Below are 22254 nucleotides of genomic sequence, written 5' to 3'. Positions count from 1 at the left end.
GCGATATTCAAAATCATCATATTAGCACTCTGTTTTGGGGCAGTCACCTGGGTGACACAATTCTGGATACAACAGGAGATTAACTAAAAGCATACAAAAATCACTAAGATTCCAAACAAGATAGTTAGGGCTCCCTGAAACAACCAGTTTCCTATGCCAGAGAAATTGAACAAGTTACTTAGCCACTTCCATAAAAAACTCGGCTCTACTTGGGGAAGATATGTGATTTGTTCTAAGTGGCTAGCGCGATCTATTACCTCATTGGTATCGTCAGGTATAAACAGACAACATTGTTTTCCAATGAGAGCACAGGTCCCTCCTTTGGCGGCCAGCACTATGTCCAATGCCTGACGGTTCTGGAGGGCCACCTGTCGGATCGCCCCTGTTTCTTTGGCCAGGGCTCTTAAACTTTCTCCAGTTTTATTTGCCATAATTTTAACTACTGCTTGTAACCTCAGGAGCCTTTTTACCTGGTGTATTACTCCTCCAAGTGGGATAAAGGAACTGCCAATAGCCTCTTCCCAGGTGTCATTACTGTTCCATATTGTGTTAAACGGACAAGGTCCTCCAGTGAGGTCTGGGGAATTGAGTGGGATAGCCAGGATAGGAACATCAGTTTGAGAGTGGGCTGGGATGTGGCTGCAGACCCAGCATTTAGAAATAATAAGGGTCTGAGCTATCCACACTTGCTGCTGGATAAAAGAATTGTCATTGTGGCCTCCCCAGACCTTAAGACACCAGCAGTCGAGGAACAGGCACCACCAGAGGAGGCAGGGCCCTTCTGGTTCTGACAACCTCAACTGAGGAAACCGCAGTCACAGTTTTATGTCCACCAGGCAGCAGGTGCTAGGCTCACTACTGCTTCTTCTAGGCCTTGCTTTAGGTTGTCGTCTGCTTCTGGCAACCTTTATGAGAATGTAGATTGTAAGGTATTGCAGGCTGTTCCTCTATGTCATCTTCTGGAGTCACAATTGACTCTGCGTGGTCCTGAGGTGATGATTGGTTCACTGGGGGTGGTGCATTTTTACACGGCGACAGCCGTCGGGGTAGTAAGCAGTGCCTGGTGATTCTCTGATGTTCTTTAAATCTCTTTACTACTTCTTCCTTGACTCTGGCTATAACAATGGCCTTCACACCTTTATCTTTTCCTGATGCATACATTCCTCATTCACACAAATAGATTGAGAATACAAACAGTAGTATTTTATATCGAGCAAAAAAGCATTGCAAATTAAACCTTGCTAAGTTTTACAATTAATAACCAAGACAATTTACATTGAGACCCAGGCCTTCAATGTTTCTCTAATTTACTTAACATAGACACAATAGAGAATCCTGTCTCTTACTACCTAAATCTTAAAACAAAGAGTTAGAGAGTGCTCAATTTGTAATGCATATGGGAAAACAGAATCTTATAGTCCCAGGGGGTCATTTCTTTCTGTTATTTAAAAAAGGTGGCTAGCAGGATGAAATCAAATTATACTTAAATTCTTATGGGACATTATAAAATCCTGCTCCTACATATCCTCCTTTTGACAATAAGATTATTAATCGCCAGTGTCACTTCTTATTTAGTCCACGTAATGGAAAATATTGGGAGCTGATTTGGGCCTGTGGCTTTAGCTTTGCATACATTTGTTTTATCCACCAGCACATTTTAAACATTTCAATTAAACACATACAATTTAAAACCAAAAACAATTAGGGGTAGTAACATTAGTATGCCAATAATTGTGGGAGACCATCCAGAAAATATGTTATACCAACGGTAAGCTGTTATGTTTTTCTGCAATGGCACTTCTTAACATGTCCCCATTTGCGTGTATAATATAATATGAATGGTCCAGTTTTCCACATTTTTTTTTCTAGGAACTATGTTACCTTTTTACCTTTTAACAGATGATTGGTAACTGTTTGCCATTCAATGCCAAGATTGATAGAGAACTCAACTAAATCAGTGCTTACAGTAAGCTGAGACTCTTTTGTTGTTGTTGTTGTTGTTGTTGTGGCAAATAGTAAATGTGATTATTGGTAAACACAGTACTTACAGTACATTAACATTTGTCTTCTGGTGGGTTGCTAACACTTTTTAAAGACTTTTCCCCAAGAATTAACACATACAAATAGCCCATTATACAGTACTTTGGATTATCTGAAAGACAAAAATAACATTTTTCTACCCCTTTTGGGGTGGCATTGATTATTACTTAAAAGATTCCTTTCTTTTACAAATACTCTTGCTGATTGCAGGCAAAACAGAGGAATTACCCCCATATTTTCTTGTGTTTTTTTTTTCTATAGGCAGGCCAGGTTTTAATGGGTTCTACTTTTTAAGGGTTATGCGGAAATTATTCCACTGTTTAGTTATTAAATTTATGAGGTGGTGTACCTCAAGTTTTTCCTCTTATATAGCAGACCAAGTTTGTAATGTTTTCCCTGCTCTGTTAAGCTTTAAGTTTATTCACAGGTAATAGCTGAGAAGCATCATTACCATATTACTTTAAAGGATTTTTCCAAAAATCATACACACTACAAGTTGTTACAGGGGTACTTACTAACATTAAAGTTATTTTAATGTTTAATATTAACAGTAACATTAGCATCAAATCTATTAAAGGTATCTTGTTATACCATGCCTTTTATGTAGGCAATTTGTTTGCTAACCAGGTATGTTCTTTATTTGCAGCTTCTTTTGTGTTGGCAGTTCTCACCTTTCTTTATCAGTTAGGTAATTTGCATCAACACAGGCTTGGCTTTTGGATTCAAAGCCATCAGCAGAGCTCAGAGACTCTGTCTTAACACACAGGGATCTGAAAAAGAAAACACAGCCTATTGCGGCTCTTTTCGGAGCACTAATAGGATTTTAATTCAGCAGCGCGTTTCATTTGCATTTCTTTTACCCCTTTCTACAATATACACTGCACATGTCCTAGGGAAAATGCACATTCCTTCTATACTATAACTTTATTAAAACATTAGCCATATCAATTTTTACATAAGGTGTAACTGTTTCTTTTGTTCTTACAGAGTTTTCATGTACCCTTATCAAAGTGACAGTCTGATTACACAGAGCCATTTCAAGGCTCAGTGTTTTTAACATTGCTTCTTTTTGTTTTGTGCACCTCACCTCTGCTGTTGCTTCAGAGGGTCACTGTTAGTTTCTTATTCTTTCATTACAGCTCTTATCTGATATTGTTACCAACAAACAAACAAACAAACAAAAAGACTCCAGAATCTCTACCTATTCTCTTGATTTTGACTGCCCTATTGCAGCCATGACTTGGTCTTTATTTAAAAACATTTTAATTTTGTAAAGCATCAAGTTACCCCTTAAGGGTTAAATGCTAAATCCCAAAGCCAAACAACACTAATTACCTGTGTCTTGCAAAAAGGTCTGTCAGTTTTGCAACTTTGAATTAAAGAGTCAGATGAATTTGCAGCAGCATTAAAAACAAAAACAGAATCAATTTATCTTACACCTACAAAACAGGAGTTTTACAAACCAGATGTGCTGGTTTAGAGTCTTAGAACTTTACATATTTTCACAGACAAATAGATACATACACATTTTCTTTTCCTTAACATTCCTTTACACTGCTTTGTTTTTACATAGCTGTATATATATTTGGATTATTTACAGGCTTTCTTCTGGAAAAGGACCCATTTTCCCTTCAGAATGGCTGCAAAGAAACCAAGAATTCTCTCTCTTTAACATGGTCCTTTTTTAACATGTTCGCAAAGTTTAACTGCTTAATTCTCTCCAACCTCTGTAGAGTTAACTTTTCACTCTTTCCTTAAATCAGTTGTTTATGTCCCAAAATGACACCTTTATCACCTCAGATTTCACCATTTTAAGTATTGTTCCAGGGGTTTATGCCTGCACTCACTGCTTTTCTTGCTCCTGACACTATTCCCTTAGGGCTTTCAACCTGTTTTTCAGTTTCTTTATTTGTTGCTTGCCTGCTTGTCTGGGCCCGATCCTGCTTTTTCCAATGAACCATTTGTGAGTGATATTGTGGTCATTTCACAATTTTGAAAGAAATGTTCAAGGAAAAGGACTAGGAAGGGTGGGGGCTAGTTGAGGAGCCCACCCTCCTTGCTGAATTGGTAGTGGAACACTAAAGAATCAGTTTTTGAGGCAGACAACAGAGGGGAACAGAACAAGGGGCTTTTTGTCCTTTTTACAATGAGATGGGAGTATGAAGGGGGTTGGATTGATCCGGGGTTTGGAGAACAGGGTAAAGGGGAGCGCTTGGTCTGGTGGTGGGAGAGGAGGCTTTTAATAAAGCTTTTAACTTATTATTTGAATAATTGAGAGAGGCAAGTTTTGATTTTGTCCACCTATAATTTGTTTCTTGCCAACACTGCATGAAACTATTAACTTTTCCTTTAGCCAATTCAGTTTTAGGTTGGCCGAGTTTGTCCTTTAAGATGTCCATGCGGTCTTTGTTCCAAGATTTTAACAGTGGCCATTGAGTTTTGGGATCCCCCTGAGTTAGCCTAGACCATTTTTCCAGAAATTTATGGGAGTCTGGACCCTTTTTACAGGAGTCCGGACCCATCCTAAATACATAAAATGAGCTGGCATTCGTTTAGGGAACTGTCCCGACTTAGACATCTGGTTACCAATACAGGAGGACTTCACACACCAATCACACAAGAAGGAAATCCGGGTTTGTCAGAGCGATGCCTGGTGCAACACACAAAAGGAGCCCACAGGCTACTGCCTCAATTGCCCTTGCTTTCACATCAGGGGTTTCACCCAAAGTGCGATGCGGCTGCGATTGTGCAGATTCCACTCACTCAGACAGCGGGGACAGGAACCCCTTGGTCGGCCGATCCCCGGACAGAGATGGCACCCAGACTCAAACACTCCACAAGAGGATGGATAGACACAGAGACAGGACAGTCCTCAGTCCGGACAAAACACAGAAATAATTACTTGACCAGATTCCTGATGTCAGATCCCGGGATCCCTACCAGAACAGAGTGGGAACCAACAGGTTCGATGGCGTAGACTTCACTGTGGTCGTGTGCCTTTCCGCCCTAGTGGAAGACCGCTCGGGCCAAATGCCCAGGTGCCGGCTGCCACGGTCATCCTACAAGAACGGTCAGGAATCACACGGCCCCAGTGAAGACGGTTGCCATCTCAGTGGAACCTCCAAATTGTCAAAGTTAGACTCAGGACTCACAGTTTGTTAGACCAGTCTGTTTTATTAGCACAGCGCTCTGCTAACAACATCCAGATAATGTGAGCACCATGCAAGACACAAACTATCTTATTTATACAGATAAAAGAGTGGGAATTAGACAAAGGGACAAAGAAAGCAAAACAGTAAAATTCACCTGGGGCACAGCATGCATATCCTACTTCCTTACTAACTCTTATCGATCTAAGGCTAATACTTCACCAATTGCCCTTAAACGGTGCAATTGTTCTATGTTAATGTCTGTATTCCTGACACCTGGATTGCAGCATTCCAACAATTTTGCTTAAAGGTACAGACAGCATTTCTTTAATCCTTTCTATTTTCACAATATAATTCATTCTACTTTCACAGGACATACAGAGCTTGGGTGTTACAGCAGCTTCTACTACTGTTTGAAACCTCAGACTGTAACTCCTTTGTGTGTATGTTTACTGACTTTAACCTGATAAATAAGTTTCTTATTTCTTTTCCTAGTCAGTAAAGATTTAGCTCTAAGCTGCTCCCATCAGCTTCGTTACTCCACTGGCCACGAGAGGAGGTAGCTCTGTCAGCAGGAGATGCTCTCCTGCCGACACAGCGCTCTCTACAATGGCGCTTAGATAGGGATAATTTACTTTGCTAAGGGGTGTGGATTATTCATCCCCCCCAAGCGATGTAAGTTATACCGAAGTACGTTCTAGTGTAGACAAGGTCCAAGATACCAGAGCAACTGCTGCTGCTGCTATTTGAACAGGAAGAGAAGGAGGAGGCTGCAAGATGGTGAAGGAGAGAAAAGCAGCACTGCAGCAGCTGGAGAAGGTAAAGAACAGGAGAATCCAGAAGCAAAGTCAGGTACAGGGGACTGCTCTGCAACCTCCTCGAAGCTCTCATTTTAAGAGGGGTCTGGACTGCAGAGTATGTAGCTTTCTCCCACAAACTGTGAAGAAATAGCTTTACACTCTAATGCTCTAGGTAAGGTCAGTTTGGTGATGGGGTTAGTGAGGGGTTCAATGCCATTTAACTAATCCACTTTCAAGTCACACATTTTGCTAATCAAAATTCATTTTGCTGAGTGTCCTCCTAGAGGCAAGCCCTGAATTCTACGCTCTGATCCATCTCTTCAGTGCCCGGGGTTTGTGGTATAGAAAGGGCAGCAGGCCAGAGCCCGGGCAGTGTCAGCAGCAGGCTAAGCAGGCACTTCTAGGCAGTGGGGCTCTCTCACTTTTTATAGCAGGGGTGCTGAAAGCCTGTGAACTGTACCCAGGTGTGTCCACAAGCAATGTGAAAACGTGCAATTCCTGCTCACACTACACAGGGGCAGCACAGCTCCGGGGTTCTCCGGAATCATACAATAATGTTGGCTTTGTTCCCACAGCACCTGGAGCTTTTCACAGTGAGACATGGGGGTGCTGCAGCACCCGCTGCACCCCTCGTTACCACATCTCTGCTTCTCTGCAGGAAACTTGTTATGCCACGAGGGGGTGCAGGGAGACTGTACAGGAGACCTAGGCCCACACCCTGAGCACTGCAGCTCCAGTGCTGTGTTTGGGGTTCATTTCTGCTCTCTGATAAAACTGCCCCAGGTTCCTTTGTCCAACTAATATTCGTCCAGGCTTCCTGGCACTGTTAGTATCTGTCCAGAGCTTTCGCCAGCCCTGCCCCCAGGAGAATTGGGCACTCACTCTGCTCTAGGAGAGCCAGGCAGGCCCTGAGCGGGGTGGCAAAGGGCACTAGAAGGTGACCCTAGGCCAGTGGTGCCAGAACAATCTGTATGGGGGAGGGTGTGCTGAGCCACTGAACCAACTGTAACCCCTGGGTGTGATGGAAACCACGTCAAGCCAGGGGCTGCTACAGCACCCCCAGTTCCAGCACCTCTGCCCAGGCAGCTCCTCCAGCCTGACACACACACACAGCCCCTGCACCCGCCCCACTCCAGGTCTCCTCAGCCCAGAGGTGAGCCCACCAGCTGAGTGGGGAATCAGAACTCCCTGAAATTACCCTGGGACCCACATGATCTGCCTCCGCCCTGACCAGCTCCGCATGTATTTGGAGTGAGTCAGTTTCCCTGTCCCAACATGTGTCCTGCCATGTGTCTCTTCTCTTCCCCAGTTCCTTCCAAACCACCCCATTTCCGCTGCACCCCGGGCTGGGTCTCTGCCAACCTCCCTTCTCCCCTCCTGCCCCCGATATCTCCCTGCCTGTACAGGTCTATAGGGCTGTATCCCTCCCTCCCCCTTCTCCCCTCATTTCCTGTCTCTGGGGGGGGGTCTATGGAGATGGGTGTCTCCTCTGCCATCCCCTCTCCTGCCCCCCCATATCCCACTGCCTCTAGGGATCTATGAGGCTGGGTCTCTCCTCCTTCCATCCCCTCCTCTGCCCCCAATACCCCTCTGAGGCTCTGTGGGTCTGGGTCTCTCTCCCTGCCTCTGTGTTCCCCCCTGCGCAGCATGTCCTGGGAGTGACTCAGCTTCCCTGGACCAACATTTCACAACCCCCACACCCACCGCATGTCTCTTCTCTCCCCCAGCTCCCTCCACCCCACCCTATTTCCCCTGCACCCCAGGCTGGGTCTCTGCCTACCCCGTCCCCTCTCCTCCTGACCCCAATATCTCCCTGCCCCAGGTTGTCTGTGGGGCTGGGTCTCTCCCTGAAGCCCCACCCCCAACACGGTGCTCACAGACAATCCCCGCCCGGTGGCTGTGTGCTGGGGCTGTAACATGTGCTGGGGTTGTGACCTTGGTATATGGCTCTGTGTGCTGTGTGGGTTTGTTTTTTGTTTATGTCTGTGTGGGTCTGTGCAGTGTGTGATTTTCTCATTTTCTCTGTGTGTGTTTGTCTCTCTGTTTTAGCTATAGACACTGGGAATACCCTGAATCCAGACCCAGTCCCCTGGAGTCTCACCAGAATAAAAAAACAATCAGGTTCTTAAACAAGAAAAGCTTTTAATTAAAAAAAGAAAAAACAGTAAAAATTATCTTTGTAAATTTAAGATGGAATAGGTACAGGGTCTTTCAGCTATAGACACTGGGAATACCCTCCCAGCCTCAGTATACAAGTACAAATTAAAATCCTTTTAGCAAAATACAAATTTGAACTCCTTCCAGCCAAATACACATTTGCAAATAAAGAAAACAAACATAAGCCTAACTCGCTTTATCTACCTAGTACTTACTATTTTGAATCTATAAGAACCTATATCAAGGAGATTGGAGAGAAACCTGGTTGCACGTCTGGTCACTCTCAGAATCCAGAGAGAACCACCACCAAAATCTAACAGCACACACAAAAACTTCCCTCCCTCAAGATTTGAAAGTATCCTGTCCCCTGATTGGTCCTCTGGTCAGGTGACAGCCAGGCTCACTGATCTTGTTAACCCTTTACAGGCAAAAGAGATATGAGATACTCCTGTTCTATTAACCCTTAACTATCTGTTTATGACAAAAGCATTTTCCTCACCAGTGAGATCCTTCTGCTCTTGATCTAACTCCAGATTCACTTCTGAGACATTAGACAGACATTCAGAAACTCCATTCACAGACACACTGCTATTACCCACCAGGTTAGAATCACCCTCTCCATGGCCATAGCAAAACTGGTTAAACACAGAAAACAGCCCAGAGTAAAACCACATATCAGTGTAGTTATAAACTGGATTTTCAAGAGGATATAGTTCTTGCTGTTCTTCCCTTGTTTTTTTGACTTGGAGCTGGAGTCTAGCAGTTTCTTGTTGCATCTGTCGAGTTTTCTCCTCAGCAGCTCCTTACGTGCTTTTTTTTCTCTCTTAGCAGCTTCTTTCTTTCTCTCAGCAGCTTCTTTCTCCAGCTGGGCCAAGGCTTGCTTCTCTTCCATTCGAATTTCTGCCAGTTTTTGCTCATGTTCAAACAGCAGGCTGTCCATCGGCAGCTTCATTGCTTTTGTTGATACTTTCTGGCTCATGGTCACTGATCTTTAAACAACCAAAATCTCAATCCCAAATTTCAAAAGCGTGGGGTTCTGACCCAAAGCTTAATTGACCTGGTTCTGTGGATCCTGCCGACTACGCCACTGTGACGATGTGGTTCTGGCGGGACCCAACTGAGAGTGCCAATTCAGAACCAATTGCTTAAACAGGGCAGTTACAGCCCTAGGCTGGGGTTTTTCCACCTCTAAGGTAAACCAAACTAGCTAGACAAAAAAAGGACTTTGGTTTCACCCCACTGGCTAACCACAAGTCACACAAGCAATTTCCTTAGACACTCCAGTCTCCCAGTATCACCACCAGTCCCACTCGTCCCGGGGATGAAAGGTTATGAAAACCAACACCTCAATAAAAGAAAAAGGTTCTCTTGATTCCAAAGAATCAAGCCCCAGACCCAGATCAATATACACATCAGATCTTACCCACAAATCACGCTGTTGCCAATCCTTTAGAATCTAAAATCTAAAGGTTTATTCATAAAAGGAAAAAGGTAGAGATGAGAGCTAGAATTGGTTAAATGGAATCAATTACATACAGTAATGGCAAAGTTCTTAGTTCAGACTAGTAGCAGTGATGGAGTAAACTGTAGGTTTAAATCAAGTCTCTGGAGAACATCCCCCGCTGGGATGGGTCATCAGTCCCTTGTGTAGAGCTTCAGTTTATAGCAAAGTCCCTCCAGAGGTACGAAGCAGGATTGAAGACAAGATGGAGATGAGGCATTTGCCTTATATAGGCTTTTCCAGGTGTAAGAACACTTCTTTGTTCGTACTGTGGAAATTTACAGCAAAATGGAGTCTGCAGTCACATGGGCAAGTTCCTGCATACTTTGCTGAGTTACAAGGTTTATCTGCCTCCTATCAATGGGCCAATTGTGTAGCTGAAGGTCCTTAATGGGCCATCAAGCAGGATAGGCAGAGCTAACACCAGCTTGTCTGGGATGTCTCCCAGAATCACAGCACAAAGCTGAAATACAGACAGTATAGAGCTAATACTCATAACTTCAACTACAAAATGATACATACTTATAGACAGCATAATCATAACCAGCAACCTATAACCTGGTCTTAGAGATCTTATATGGCCCCCTATACGTAAGATTTGGTGCCACTATAGGACCTTGGTCGCAATCATGTTCTATATGGTCCCAGATTATATCAATAACGTCACAGAGGTACAACCACATCTGCTCCAACCCCTCAGACAGAGACCAACACCTACTAGATCTTCACCAAGCATTCTCAAAACTACGATACCCGCAAGAAGAAATAAGGAAACAAATCAACAGAGCCAGAAGTGTTCCCAGAAGCCTCCTGCTGCAAGACAAGCCCAAGAAAGAAACCAACAGAACTCCACTGGCCATCACATACAGTTCCCAGCTAAAACCTCTCCAACGCATCATCAGTGATCTACAATCCATCCTGGACAATGATTCCTCATTTTCACAGGCCTTGGGAGGCAGGCCAATCCTCGCCCGCAGACAACCTACCTACCTTAAGCATATTGTCACCAGCAACCACACACCGCAACATAGTAATTCTAACTCAGGAACCAATCCATGCAACAAACCACAATGCCAACACTGCCCACATAGCTACACCAGCAACACATAGTGAATGGCTAGCCAACTACAAAAGCAGTTTCTCCTCCCTTGGTGTTCACATCTCAACTGCTAGAAGAGGGCCTCATCCTCCCTGATTGAACTAACCTTGTTATCTTTAGATGGATTCTTGCCTGCATATTTATACCTGCCTCTGGAAATTTCCACTACATGCATCTGACTAAGTGAGTATTCACCCATGAAAGCTTATTCTCCAAAACATCTGTTAGTCTATAAGGTGCCACAGGACTCTTTGTCGCTTTTTACAGATCCAGACTAACACAGCTACCCCTCTGAGATATGATCAGAGTGGCTGGTGGGAGAAGTGCATGTTAGAAGCCCTCTGTCAACTCAGCTGCGGTTTTCTGTGCACAGAGAGCCAGACATTTCAAGGTCTGCAAGTCTTGAGAGAAATGGGGAACATCTGTATTTTGGAATTTGAAGGTGTTGTCTTAGACCATCAAGTGGAACAATTGCACCCAAGCTCTTGCAGAGGCACAATGGCTTAAGCTGGCTAAAACACCTGTCTAGTAAACAGGAGATCCTGGGTTCAACTCCCAGTAGTGCCTGTGTAGCTTCTGTCTCCTACACTCACATTTTCTTCTGTCTTTCTAGGAGACAGAAGAGACTTCTCTTGGCAATCCAAGTAATTGCTTGCTAAGGAAAAGGCTCTTTGGAGAGGAACATTGGAATCAAATCACAAGCCTGGAGCTGATGAAAAGGCTGCTGTGATGGGCATTGTCAAGATAGTTGCTTTGAGTGCAACTGCTGCAACACGAGCCTGGGCCACAGATCTTTGCAATTTACTGGGGATGTCTGCACAATCTCTGCAGGTTGTGCAGGAAATGGAGAGTTACTCTCCTGTTATCTTCCTTTTGATTGTCACTGATGAAAAATTGAGCAGTTAGGAGAAAAGTCCAGAGATCAGTATCAGATTCACCATGGCACCAATGGCTCCATAGCGTTGGGCCCACGCTCAAAAGGGGCCCATAGCACTCACTTCCTCCCCTCTTGCAGCCAGTGCTACAGGAGCAAAGCCTCAGAGATCCAGCCTGGGAGCTGAGAACCCAAGGGGCCCTGGGAGCTGCAGTTCCTTGGCCAGATCCCTGCCTACAGAGCTGGCCCTGGAGCAGGGAAGGAACAACATTTCCCAGCATTGCCTGGCAGCTATCCACAGGAAAGGGAGCGGGAGGGGGGGGGGACTGAGACCCCATGCACCGCAGCTTGCTGTGGATGAGGAGCTGGCTGCTAGAAGGGGGTGGCAGTGTGAATGGGGAACAAGTGTGCCCAAGGAGTAGGCGGCTTTGGCCCAGATATCACCCAAAGAAAGAATTGGGTGGACTAAATGGACAGTGCCCCCTCCCTATCTGATGCCTAGTGAGGGAGGTACATGGATCCCACCAGAAGTGAAAATGAAAAGTAAAGGAGGGAAGGCTCTACTCCAGGGGTGGGCAAACTTTTTGGCCTGAGGGCCACATTGGGGTTGCAAAACTGTAAGGAGGGCTGGGTAGGGAAGGCTGTGCCGCAAGTCTGGCAGCTGCGCCGCCTGGCCAGAGCTGCTTGGCAGGAGTGCATAACCTCGCCACTCAGAGTGCTGCCGGCGCAGCGGTGTAGCTGCTGGGGAGGGGCTGGTCGCTAGCCTCCCTGGCCAGGAGCTCAAGGGCCAGGCAGGATGGTCCCGTGGGTTGAATGTGGCCCATGGGCCATAGTTTGCCCACCTCTGCTCTACTAGAGGACCTAGGCAGCTTTAGATACAGTACCAGCACGTAGGAGGATTTCCACATCTGAGGCATGGAAGTAGAAATTGGCTTTTCCTTTCCAGATTTATCCAATATTCAGAAAGGGAATCTAGCACCTGCCTTCCAGATTTGAACACCTCAAAATTCAGGAGTGCTCAACTCAATTTGGGCAGCTGGTACTTCATTTCTCTCAAATCAAATAAGCTGATCCACTGTAACTTGCTGTAGAAAAAGTAGAATAAAATTGAGCAACAAATGCTGGGGTGTTCCCAGTGCTAACTAGGACTGGAATTGCTATTTTCAGCAGCCATTGCCATTTTGTTTTAGTTTGGTTTGTTGAAAAGGAAGACAGTAATATTGCATTGGCCAGTTCCCCATAGAAACGAAGAGTGGAACAAAAGAATAACAACTGCACCTCAACTTTTCCTCATTTATGTAGGACAGTCTTATAATATGGATCCGGATATCCTCCAATCACACAAGCTGAACATTGTTCCACTTCACTGCAGTTCTGTAGCCATGCGGGAACCAGTCCTGTCTGTGTTCTGTGCACATCCACAATTCCTACTGAATTCAGAAGTGCCCTGCTTTTGTGACCATCCCACCTGATATGTTCAGCCCTTGTAAGCGAAGCAGGTTCACATTTAGTAATTGGGTGAGAAGCCTCTCAGAAAGCGTTAGGTGCTGTAAGAGGTGTTCCTTATTCACTTGGTAATGTGAGACCTTCCTGTTACGCTAGTAAACCAGTGCTGCACAGAATGCACTTTGCTCCTAGAGTCTAGAATGGGGCCCCTTGCTTCTATACACAGCCCATTAAAGACAATGAGAAGACTCCCACTCACTTCAACAGGCTTTGAACAGAACTGGTCATACACAGGGTAACTCCACTGTCTTCACAGAGTCCTGGTCCCACAGCGGAGGGGGGCCATGTGAGCTTGTTGGAGAGCTGCTGCTCAGGGATGGGAGCCTCCAGGCACCCCAGCCTCCAAAATCATCCAGACTGCACTTTCTGCATGACTGTGTGCTGGCAGAGGGGGACGTGGGAATTGGTGGCCTCTCCTGCAGGTGATGAGTATCTCAGGTATTTAAAGCCATGGCCTAGAGGAGGGAAGTGCCTAATGCCAGAGTTTGCAGCTGCCTGGGGCCAGGGCTGAGGATTTAGAGTCCCTAGTGCTGCCGTTGCAAGGTTCAAGCATGCTCAGCCTTGGCATTGCCACCCCTCCTGCAGCTAGTAGCTACAGCTGTCTAAGGCTGGTCTCTGGCAATTGGCCCCATGGCTACAGCAGGAGAAGCAACAAGTGGCTCTGTGACTACTGGGGGCCATTAAGTTAGAGCAGTTAAAGACACTGCAGTTAACCTCAAGGAACAGAGGTCACCAGTAGGAATGTCAAGGGGAGCAGGGAAAGAGTAAACAGGTCAGACTCGCAGGGGGAGCTTCCAGCTGGTTGGGGAGCATGTCCAAAGTAGAAAGGAAACAAGTATGGGGAGAGGTGGTGGTGACCAGGTAGCAGACTAACATGCAGATGGGAGCAGAGGGAGAAAGGCTGGTGTCTTCAGATTCCCAAAGGCTAAATCCTCACTTTGGGGAAATGGTGTTTGCAGGTCGCTTGCTCACATGGCAGGATGGGTGCTGAGGGAGGGATCTGTCAGAATTGATCAGGTATCTGCTGGCTTTAGAACTCTGAGCTGAGACTAGGACCACATGCCGTGACTGGTGACATAGGGAGGTACTGGAGACATGGCTAGAGAGGGTCTGAATGAGGAAGGAGATACATTTGTGGGGAGTTTCCTTGGTCACTGTGAAAGTTCTACTCACTGTGGATACTGGTAAACCCACATGGGTGTACAGCTCAATAAAAAAAACCAGGGGCTGAGGGAGCTGTGTATGGCAATTCATATAGTCATGTAGGGGCGTGTGATCAAAATGAAAAATGTCTCTAAGGTTCAGCACCGGGTATACTATGGCACCAATGGCACTGCCACACCAGGCCCACACTCGGAGTCCACAGTGACTACATGTGGGCCCACAAATATGTTTGGTGCTGGGGCTCACAAAAGGTTAATCAGGCCCTTACTGCCCAAGCACTACTTCAGTCCCACATTTTTGGGTGGACCTCCCACAGTGGGAGCTGCAGAGCACTCCTCCATGACACACACACACACACACACCCCACTCCTAGTGTTGTGAGGGGAACAGAAGAAAGGACAGAAGAAGCAAGAGACGAAGAGAAAGGAGGGAGGGATGGAGGAAGAGGTGAAACAAAAAAGACAAACCCTAATGTCCCCAGTGATTCTAAGGGACAAAATCCCAGGTGCAGAATAAAATTCTGCCTCCTTAAGCACGTGTTTTCCATGCCTAGAATTCAACTGTCACCAAATGGATCAGACTAAACAGGTTTCAAACCTCGAGGAGGCTCTTACCTTCTAAACAGGGATGGCTGTTTTCTAGTAAAATCACTAAAAGGGAAGGAGAAAACTCAAAAGAGGTTCCTCCTGGAACCCAAATACTCTCTCAGTCCTCAAAGAGAGACCTGGAGAAGGAGACTTGCAGAAGTAAAGCCACAGGGGTCTCTGATGTTTTCCAGGCCCCTCGCCCCTGTCCTGCCTGGCTGATGTCAGCATCTCTCTGTGAAGTCACCACCTCCCCACCACCTTTCACCAATAGTGTGAGGTCCTGCAAAAGGCCTTTGTGATGTCATTGCCACACCCCTCCCTTGCTGTGCCAATGTCCTGCCCTTGCCCAGGCACTTTGAAGGCATGAGCTACTCCCTGTGGATCACCCCACTCAAGGAGCATTCATTTTAGGAAGCAAGCCGGCTAGACAGGAAAACATCAGATGCTGCTACCAATGCTACACTCAGTTTTTCAGAAATTAGTCAACTTTATGGCCAGAAGAGACCATTAGAACATCTAATCTGACCCCCTGTATATTACAGGCCTCCTGTATTACACAATAGCTACTTTTGGGGCAAACACATTCCAGAAAGGCATTTAGTCATTAAATGACATCAGGAGATGGTGAATCTACCACTTTCCTTGGTAGCTTGTTCCTGTGGTGAATCATCCTCACTGTTGACTATTTGTGCCTTAGTTGTAATAGGAATTTGTCTCTTTTCACCTTACAGCCACTGGGTCTTGTTATGCCTTTCTCTGCTAGATTAAAGAGTCCTTTAATAGCCAATCTTTTCTCTCCATTAAGGCACTTCAACACTTCAATGAAGTCACCGTTCAATCTTCTTTTGATAAGCTAAACAGGTTGAGCTCTTTCAATAGCTCACTAGAAGGCATTTTTCTCCAGCCCTCTGAACATTTGGTGGCTATTTGCTGCCCCAGCTCCAATTTCGCAACATCTTTTTCTAATGAGGACACCAAAACTGGAGGCACTATTCCAGTATCAGTCTCACTGACGCTGTGTCACCTCCTGTGACATTAGTGACATAATCTGTAACTGTATAGATCACCATTGTGACCACTGTTCTATATTTGCAGTCAATATTGTAGAAAGGTTGTAGTGTAAGGGGTCTATGGAGAGGTTATGATTGGCCAATTATAATGATGCTATCTCTAGATGTGCATTATTTTTGTAGCCGATGTTATGAATATTGGCTCTATGCTGTGTGTATTTCAAACTTGTGCTGTGCTTCCAGAGAACACCCCAGCCAGACAAGTTGGTGTCAGTTCTGCCAAGTCTGCCTTATGGCCCATTAAGGACCATCAGCTATACAATCGACTTATTGAGAGAAGGCAGATATGCTTTGTGACTCAGCAAGCTACGCAGAGACCTGCCTATGGACAGAACTCTAAGGTTTTTCTATACCATGTGCTTAAGGAGATGTATTTTCCATGCCCTGGTTCCTCGCTGACCCGGAGCGAACAAAGGAACACGAGAACATTCCCCCACAGATTTGAAAGTATTTTCTTCCCTTATTAGTCCTTTTGGTCATGTGCCAACTATGTTATCTGAGCTTTTTAACCCTTTACAGGATATTTTATGCTACCTGTAGCTGTATGTTTATGACACCCTGTAAATAGCAATCTGTAGAATCTGATTCTGAGTAAGGGCAGGGGGAAGGGAAGTGGCTTCAGCAGTATGCTCAGTTTATGTGAGCATGCTCAGTGCACCATAAGTAGCAAATTCATACAGATAGCAGTTTCTCACACTACACCTGAGGCAGCATGAGGCAGGGGCTTCATCGCTGTCCAGACCCCATCCAAGAGCAGATCCCCAGGAGCTGCGAGACCTTCTGGAACCTTTGTGTGGAGTCTCTTTTCTGCCTACCTAGGGCTGCCCCGGCAGCCACGGACTTTCTGAGGTGGGAACTAGCCCCATCTCTGCTCCTTCTCCTGCCTCTGTGTGTCCCAGAGCCACTGCAGGGACTGTCCCACACCCAGGATCTCGATCCTATTAGCACTCACAGAGGCCAATCCAGCTACAGGAGAGTGAGCACCCCTGGGAGCAGGGAAGTGACCAAGTCTCCCTGCCAGAGGGTGGACGGAAGGGGGAGAAAGGGAAACAGGTGACATTGAAAGGGGATAAGGAGAAATAAGTGGGGAAAGCAGCACCCAGCTCTTTTCTACTGCATCACCCCTGAGTAGATTCCTCATGAGTTCTGGGTAAATAGCCCCCAGTGTCCAGGGTTTCCCAGATCCCCCTGCCTCCCTAGGGAATGCACGTAGGCATCTCCTTCCTGCCAGGCGTAGGTATCACCCTTATGCCATGATTTGAGAAAGACAGCAAACCTTGGGAACATGCATCTGTATTTACAGTCCAGTGTGACAATCCCTGCTCCAGGAGGGGTTTGTTCTCTACTCCTGCTGGATGGGCACAGAATGGGGCAGCAAAAGGCTTGTGTCAGTTTTTGTTGCTGCACATTCCTTAACTTAGAACAGTAATGAATTGAAGAAAATGGAGATCGAATTAAATATACAAATAAAAGTTCCAGCCGCTGTTGCTAAACAATACAGTGATAAAGTTCAGGCCAAATCAGGAAATCAATGAGCTAACAAGGATATTGCGTTGGAATCATGTCATCAGTTTAGTCCAACCATCAGATTAATACAGCTATAAATACAACCCCTATAAATCCTAAAAGAGTAGCCCAAGAAGGCACGTGCATATTTAGTGATGTGGAAACCCCAATCAGAGATTTTTACCCAGGGAGTGCATCCCAGATTTAGCCAGCTGAATAGTTCAATACCAAAACCAAATTATTGCTTACATTTAGCCCACAACCTCAAAGCTAATTACAATTTCTCTTTAGATTTTACTCTTGCGTAGCTAATATTTCTTCTCACCCCAAAACACGTACAGACATTATAGAGATATTAGCAAAAGAAGTTCAAAACAGATCTCGCTGAACAATGTATATCTGAGAGCTCAATTCCTTGCAATGCTTGCACAGGTGAGGATCATGCATTCTGTCATTTCATGGGGCTATTAAGATTTGGGGAACTATTCTTCCTAACATCTTCTCTTTGTAGATTTCAGAGGTGTTCACACTCTCACCCTCATTGAGCCGCACAGTTACACCGCAATCTAATAGAAAGTCTAGGAGGTCTCCACGTTCATAAAAAGAAACAGACAAAAATTAGAAAAAGGAACAAAATGTTTCTACGATTATAAGGGGTTGGATCTCTGCACCTCTCGGTCTTTGGATTTACGTGGGGTAGGACCTGTAGCTCCAGTTTAGGAACCAGGTAATAGCACAGATGCTCCAGCACGTTGGGTTAGCAGGCTTTGCAGGTACAGGGAGACTAGTGAAGGCTGCACAGCCTGTTGCCATTGTGCTTCATTCCCCAGAGGGGATCAAGCCAGGGATCCTGGCAGTCAGTCTCTCTGAGGCTATGTCTACACTGGCAAAGTTACAGCGTGGGAGTTACAGTGCTGCTCAGAGAGTGCTGAAGGGAAACCTCTATTCTGTGTTCACACTGTCAGCTACCCACGCAATAGTGTGTTCACATTGCAGCACTTGTAGTAGTATTCAGAGCGGTGCACTCTGGGTAGCTATCCCACCGAGCATCTCTTCCTCTTCTGCTCCTAAGAGTTGCGGGAAGGCGGAGGGGGTCATGGGGCATCCTGGGTCCTGTCCCAATCCAGCGTGATGCATTGCTTTGCATCCCAGAAATCCCTGTGCTTCCATCCACATTTGCTGCTATATTTCAATGGTTGGTGTACTGCACATTCTGCCTCTTTGGCTGCAGGAATGGATCTTGCACTATTGATCAATATGCTGCCCGCTCTTACTAATACGTCACAAATGGCAGTGGGGTTATTCCTTAAACTACAAAGGCAAGAGGAGTTCATTATTGATCTCGCCACACATAGCAGCTATGACATGAGATTGCTTGTGGCATTCACAGAGGTGCTGACCACAGTGGAACACTGCTTTTGGGCTTGGGAAACAAGCACTGAGGGACGGGATCACATCACCATGCACATCTGGGATGACAAGCAGTGGCTGCAAAACTTTTGGATGAGGCAAGACACATTCATGGAACTCTGTGATGAGCTCACCCCAATCCTGCAGCGCAAGGACACGAGAATGAGATTTGCCCTGTTACTGGAGAAGTGTGTGGCAATTGCACGGTGGAAGCTGGCTATTCCAGACGGCTATCAATTGGTTGCTAACCAGTTTGAGTTGGGAAAGTCGACCGTTGGACATGTGTTGACAAAAATGTGCAGGGCCATTAATTGCATCCTGCTCCAAAAGACTGTGACTCTGGGCAGTGTGTGCGACATTATGGATGGCTTTGCACAAGTGGGCTTTCCTAACTGCAGAGGGGCAATAGATGGCACATATATTCCAATTCTTGCACCAGACCACCTAGTCATGGTATACATTAATCAGAAGGGGTACTTTTCTATGGTTCTCCAGGCACTTGTGGATCACCGTGGGCATTTCACAGACATTAATGCAGGCTGGCCTGGTAAGACATACGCATCTTTCGGAACACTGGCCTGTTCAGGAAACTGGAAGCAGAGACTTTCTTCCCAGACCAGAAGATCACCATAGGGGAAGTCAAAATGCCCACTGGGATCCTGAGAGACCCTGCCTACCTCTTAGTGCTGTGGCTTACGAAGTCATTCCTGGAGCACCTTGACAGCAGCGAGGAGTAGTTCAACAACAGTGCTGAGCATGTGCAGAATGACTCTTGAGTGTGCTTTTGGCCATTTATTTGTGAAGGGAAGAGTAAAAGCTTCACTCAGGGCTGGACCATTGAGGCTAAGCACCTGGAGGCTGAATTTGAACAGGCAGAGACCAGGGCTATTAGAAAGGCGGAGCACAGGGCCATCAGGATCAGGGATACCTTGAGGTAGCAATTTGAAGCTGAAAGCCACTAATATTTGTTGCTATGCATGGGAGTGCAGGGCTTGTAATGCTAGGAGGTTATTGTTATTGGTGCAGACGAAGCACTATGAAGGCTTAAGAAAATTGCTTGTTGCTTTGCAGGGCTCTGTTTGCTTTCAGTTAATGGAATAAAGATTGCTTTCAAACCAAAATGATTCTTTTATTAAAAAGCAACCACTGGAGGACAGACAAACCAACAAACAAAAACATATCAGTCCTGTACAGGATGCGTAAAAGGTTGCACATCTTGTCTCAAGTAATTTTCCTCTTAACAGAAGATTTATTTTAAAATTTATCAAAATAAATTCCATTTTAAATAGAAATAATTACAGGCCGTACTGGGTCTCTCTTCTCGTGCATGCTATTTCTTTCACATATTCCCCCACTCTAATTCCTTCGCAGTGAGGTTTTAATTTCAGGATTAGCCACCATTTCCAATAGAGTAGGAGGGGGCAGGGAGAGAACTAGAAGAAAACCTGAATCATAATGTAACACTGAAAGTTATCACAGAATCAGCCTCTTACGTTACACTAATTAACTTCATGTTTAATTTCATTGTCACTGATGACTAACAATTGCTTTGAAATGGGGGGACAATATAACCGTGATGCTCAGGGTTTGTTTTGACTAGGAAAGGTGATGGAGTTTAGGTCAGGTCAAGGGGAAAGCTAATGCCAACCACTGCACCTAGGCTGCAGCTGCACTACAACTATAATTGTCTGTTTACACCAAGATCACTAACTTGAGCAGCCAATGCCATGTACAGCCCTAGTGGATGGAAGGCCCAGGTAGTTTTTACCTCAGTGTAGCTTGTTGGGATCCAACCTCTCTCCCCCACCTCTTCTCCCTGTGAAGAACATTCCTGGCTGGAGGGATACACACTCCTACAGCTCAAAAGGAAAAGAGTTGACAGAAAAAAAAATCACAGGACTGATTCCAAAGAACGGGGAGCTGCAAAAGGCAGAAGTAGGCAACTCATCTAGGGGAGCTGAGAGACCACGCTGAACATGGTGCAAAGGTCGCTCTGTGGGAATTCGCATTTGTGATTTTTTTAAAAACAAGCTTTGGCCAGCCGGAATCAAGTTCTCTCATATGTGGATTTTCTGATGTCTAATAAGGCTGGAGCTCCGATTGAAGATTTTCCCACACTCAGAGCACGTGTAGGACGTCTCTCCTCTGTGGATTCTCTGATGTGTGATCAGGGCAGAGCTCTGCTTAAAACTCTTCCCACACTCAGCGCATGTGTAGGGCATCTCTCCTCTGTGGATTGTCCGATGTCTGATAAGATTTGAGCTCTGACTGAAGCTTTTCCCACACTCAGAGCACATGTAGGGTCTCTCTCCTGTGTGGATTCTCTCATGAGTGATGAGGGCTGAACGATCCATGAAGCGTTTCCCACACTCAGAGCATTCAAAGGGTTTGTCACCTGTGTGAATTCTCTGATGCATGCGAAGGGCTGATCTATAACTGAAGCATTTCCCACACTCCGGGCATGTGTAGGGTGTCCATCCAGTATGGATTTGCTGATGTCTAATAAGGCTTGAGCCCTGGTTGAAGCTTTTCCCACACACAGAACACGTGTAGGGTGTCTCTCCTGTGTGGATTCGCTGATGTGAGATGAGGACTGAGTTATAACTGAAGCATTTCCCACACTCAGAGCAGGTGTAGGGTTTTTCTCCTGTGTGGGTTTTCTGATGTCTAATAAGGCTTGAGTTCCGATTGAAGCTTTTCCTGCACTCAGAGCACGTGTAGGGCGTCTCTCCTGTGTGGATGCTCCTATGTCTGATAAGGTGTGAGCTCCGATTGAAGCTGTTCCCACACTCAGAGCACATGTAGGGTTTCTCTCCCCTGTGGATTCTCTGATGTGTGAGAAGGTCTGAGCTCCCATTGAAGCTTTTCTCACACTTATGGCATCTGTAGCGAGTCTCTTCCAAGTTGATGCTCTCGCGTGTAATAAGGTCTGAGTGGCTACTGAAGTTTTCCTCTGGCCTGTGCTTAGTCTCACAGGCATTTGTTCTTTCTGGGAGTGCACAACTCCCGGAAACATTCCCTTTGGGTCTTCCGGATAATGTCCCATGTGGTTCTACTTGCTCAGCATCTTCCTGCTGGGGTGTCTCCTCGTTCTCACTCACCATCCTATCACCTGATGGGAGACAGAGAGAATCTAGACATAGGTCACTCCCTGCACCACAAAAGGAAGGAAATCTCAGACAGAGGAATGGAAAAAGGTGTGAACAAACCAAAATATGTGCGGGAGAGATCAAACCTATCAGGAGTGGATTTTCCCCAAACCCTTCCCCACAGGAGAGAGAGGAAGGAATCTGTTCTGGGTGTGCATCTCACCAGAACTCTCAGGGGAAAGTGAGATTGGGGAGGGATCTGCTGCCTACTGTCAGTCAGGATAGGTGGGAAGCCATAAATG

General features: G+C 45.8%; 3 protein-coding genes across 3 annotated transcripts in view; all 3 read right to left on the bottom strand.

Moving 5' to 3' along the window:
- Positions 1-22254, bottom strand: part of LOC127052619 (major centromere autoantigen B-like) — a 362626-nt gene that overhangs the window by 194737 nt on the left and 145635 nt on the right. The gene's annotated exons all lie outside the window — the stretch shown is intronic.
- Positions 1-22254, bottom strand: part of LOC127052532 (zinc finger protein 92-like) — a 153186-nt gene that overhangs the window by 119743 nt on the left and 11189 nt on the right. The window lies entirely within an intron of this gene.
- LOC127052538 (zinc finger protein 239-like) overlaps positions 20035-22254 on the bottom strand; it is a 232021-nt gene continuing 229801 nt past the window's right edge. Inside the window, exon 3 of the mRNA XM_050956365.1 lies at positions 20035-21975. Coding sequence (XP_050812322.1) covers positions 20921-21967 — 1047 coding nt within the window. The 5' untranslated portion in view covers positions 21968-21975 and the 3' untranslated portion in view covers positions 20035-20920. The remainder of the gene's footprint in view (positions 21976-22254) is intronic.

The sequence above is a fragment of the Gopherus flavomarginatus genome, chromosome 5, assembly GCF_025201925.1.
Source record: "Gopherus flavomarginatus isolate rGopFla2 chromosome 5, rGopFla2.mat.asm, whole genome shotgun sequence".
Taxonomy (NCBI): Eukaryota; Metazoa; Chordata; order Testudines; family Testudinidae; genus Gopherus; species Gopherus flavomarginatus.
Note: the sequence above shows the minus strand (reverse complement) of the source record. Positions and strands in the feature narration are given on the sequence as shown.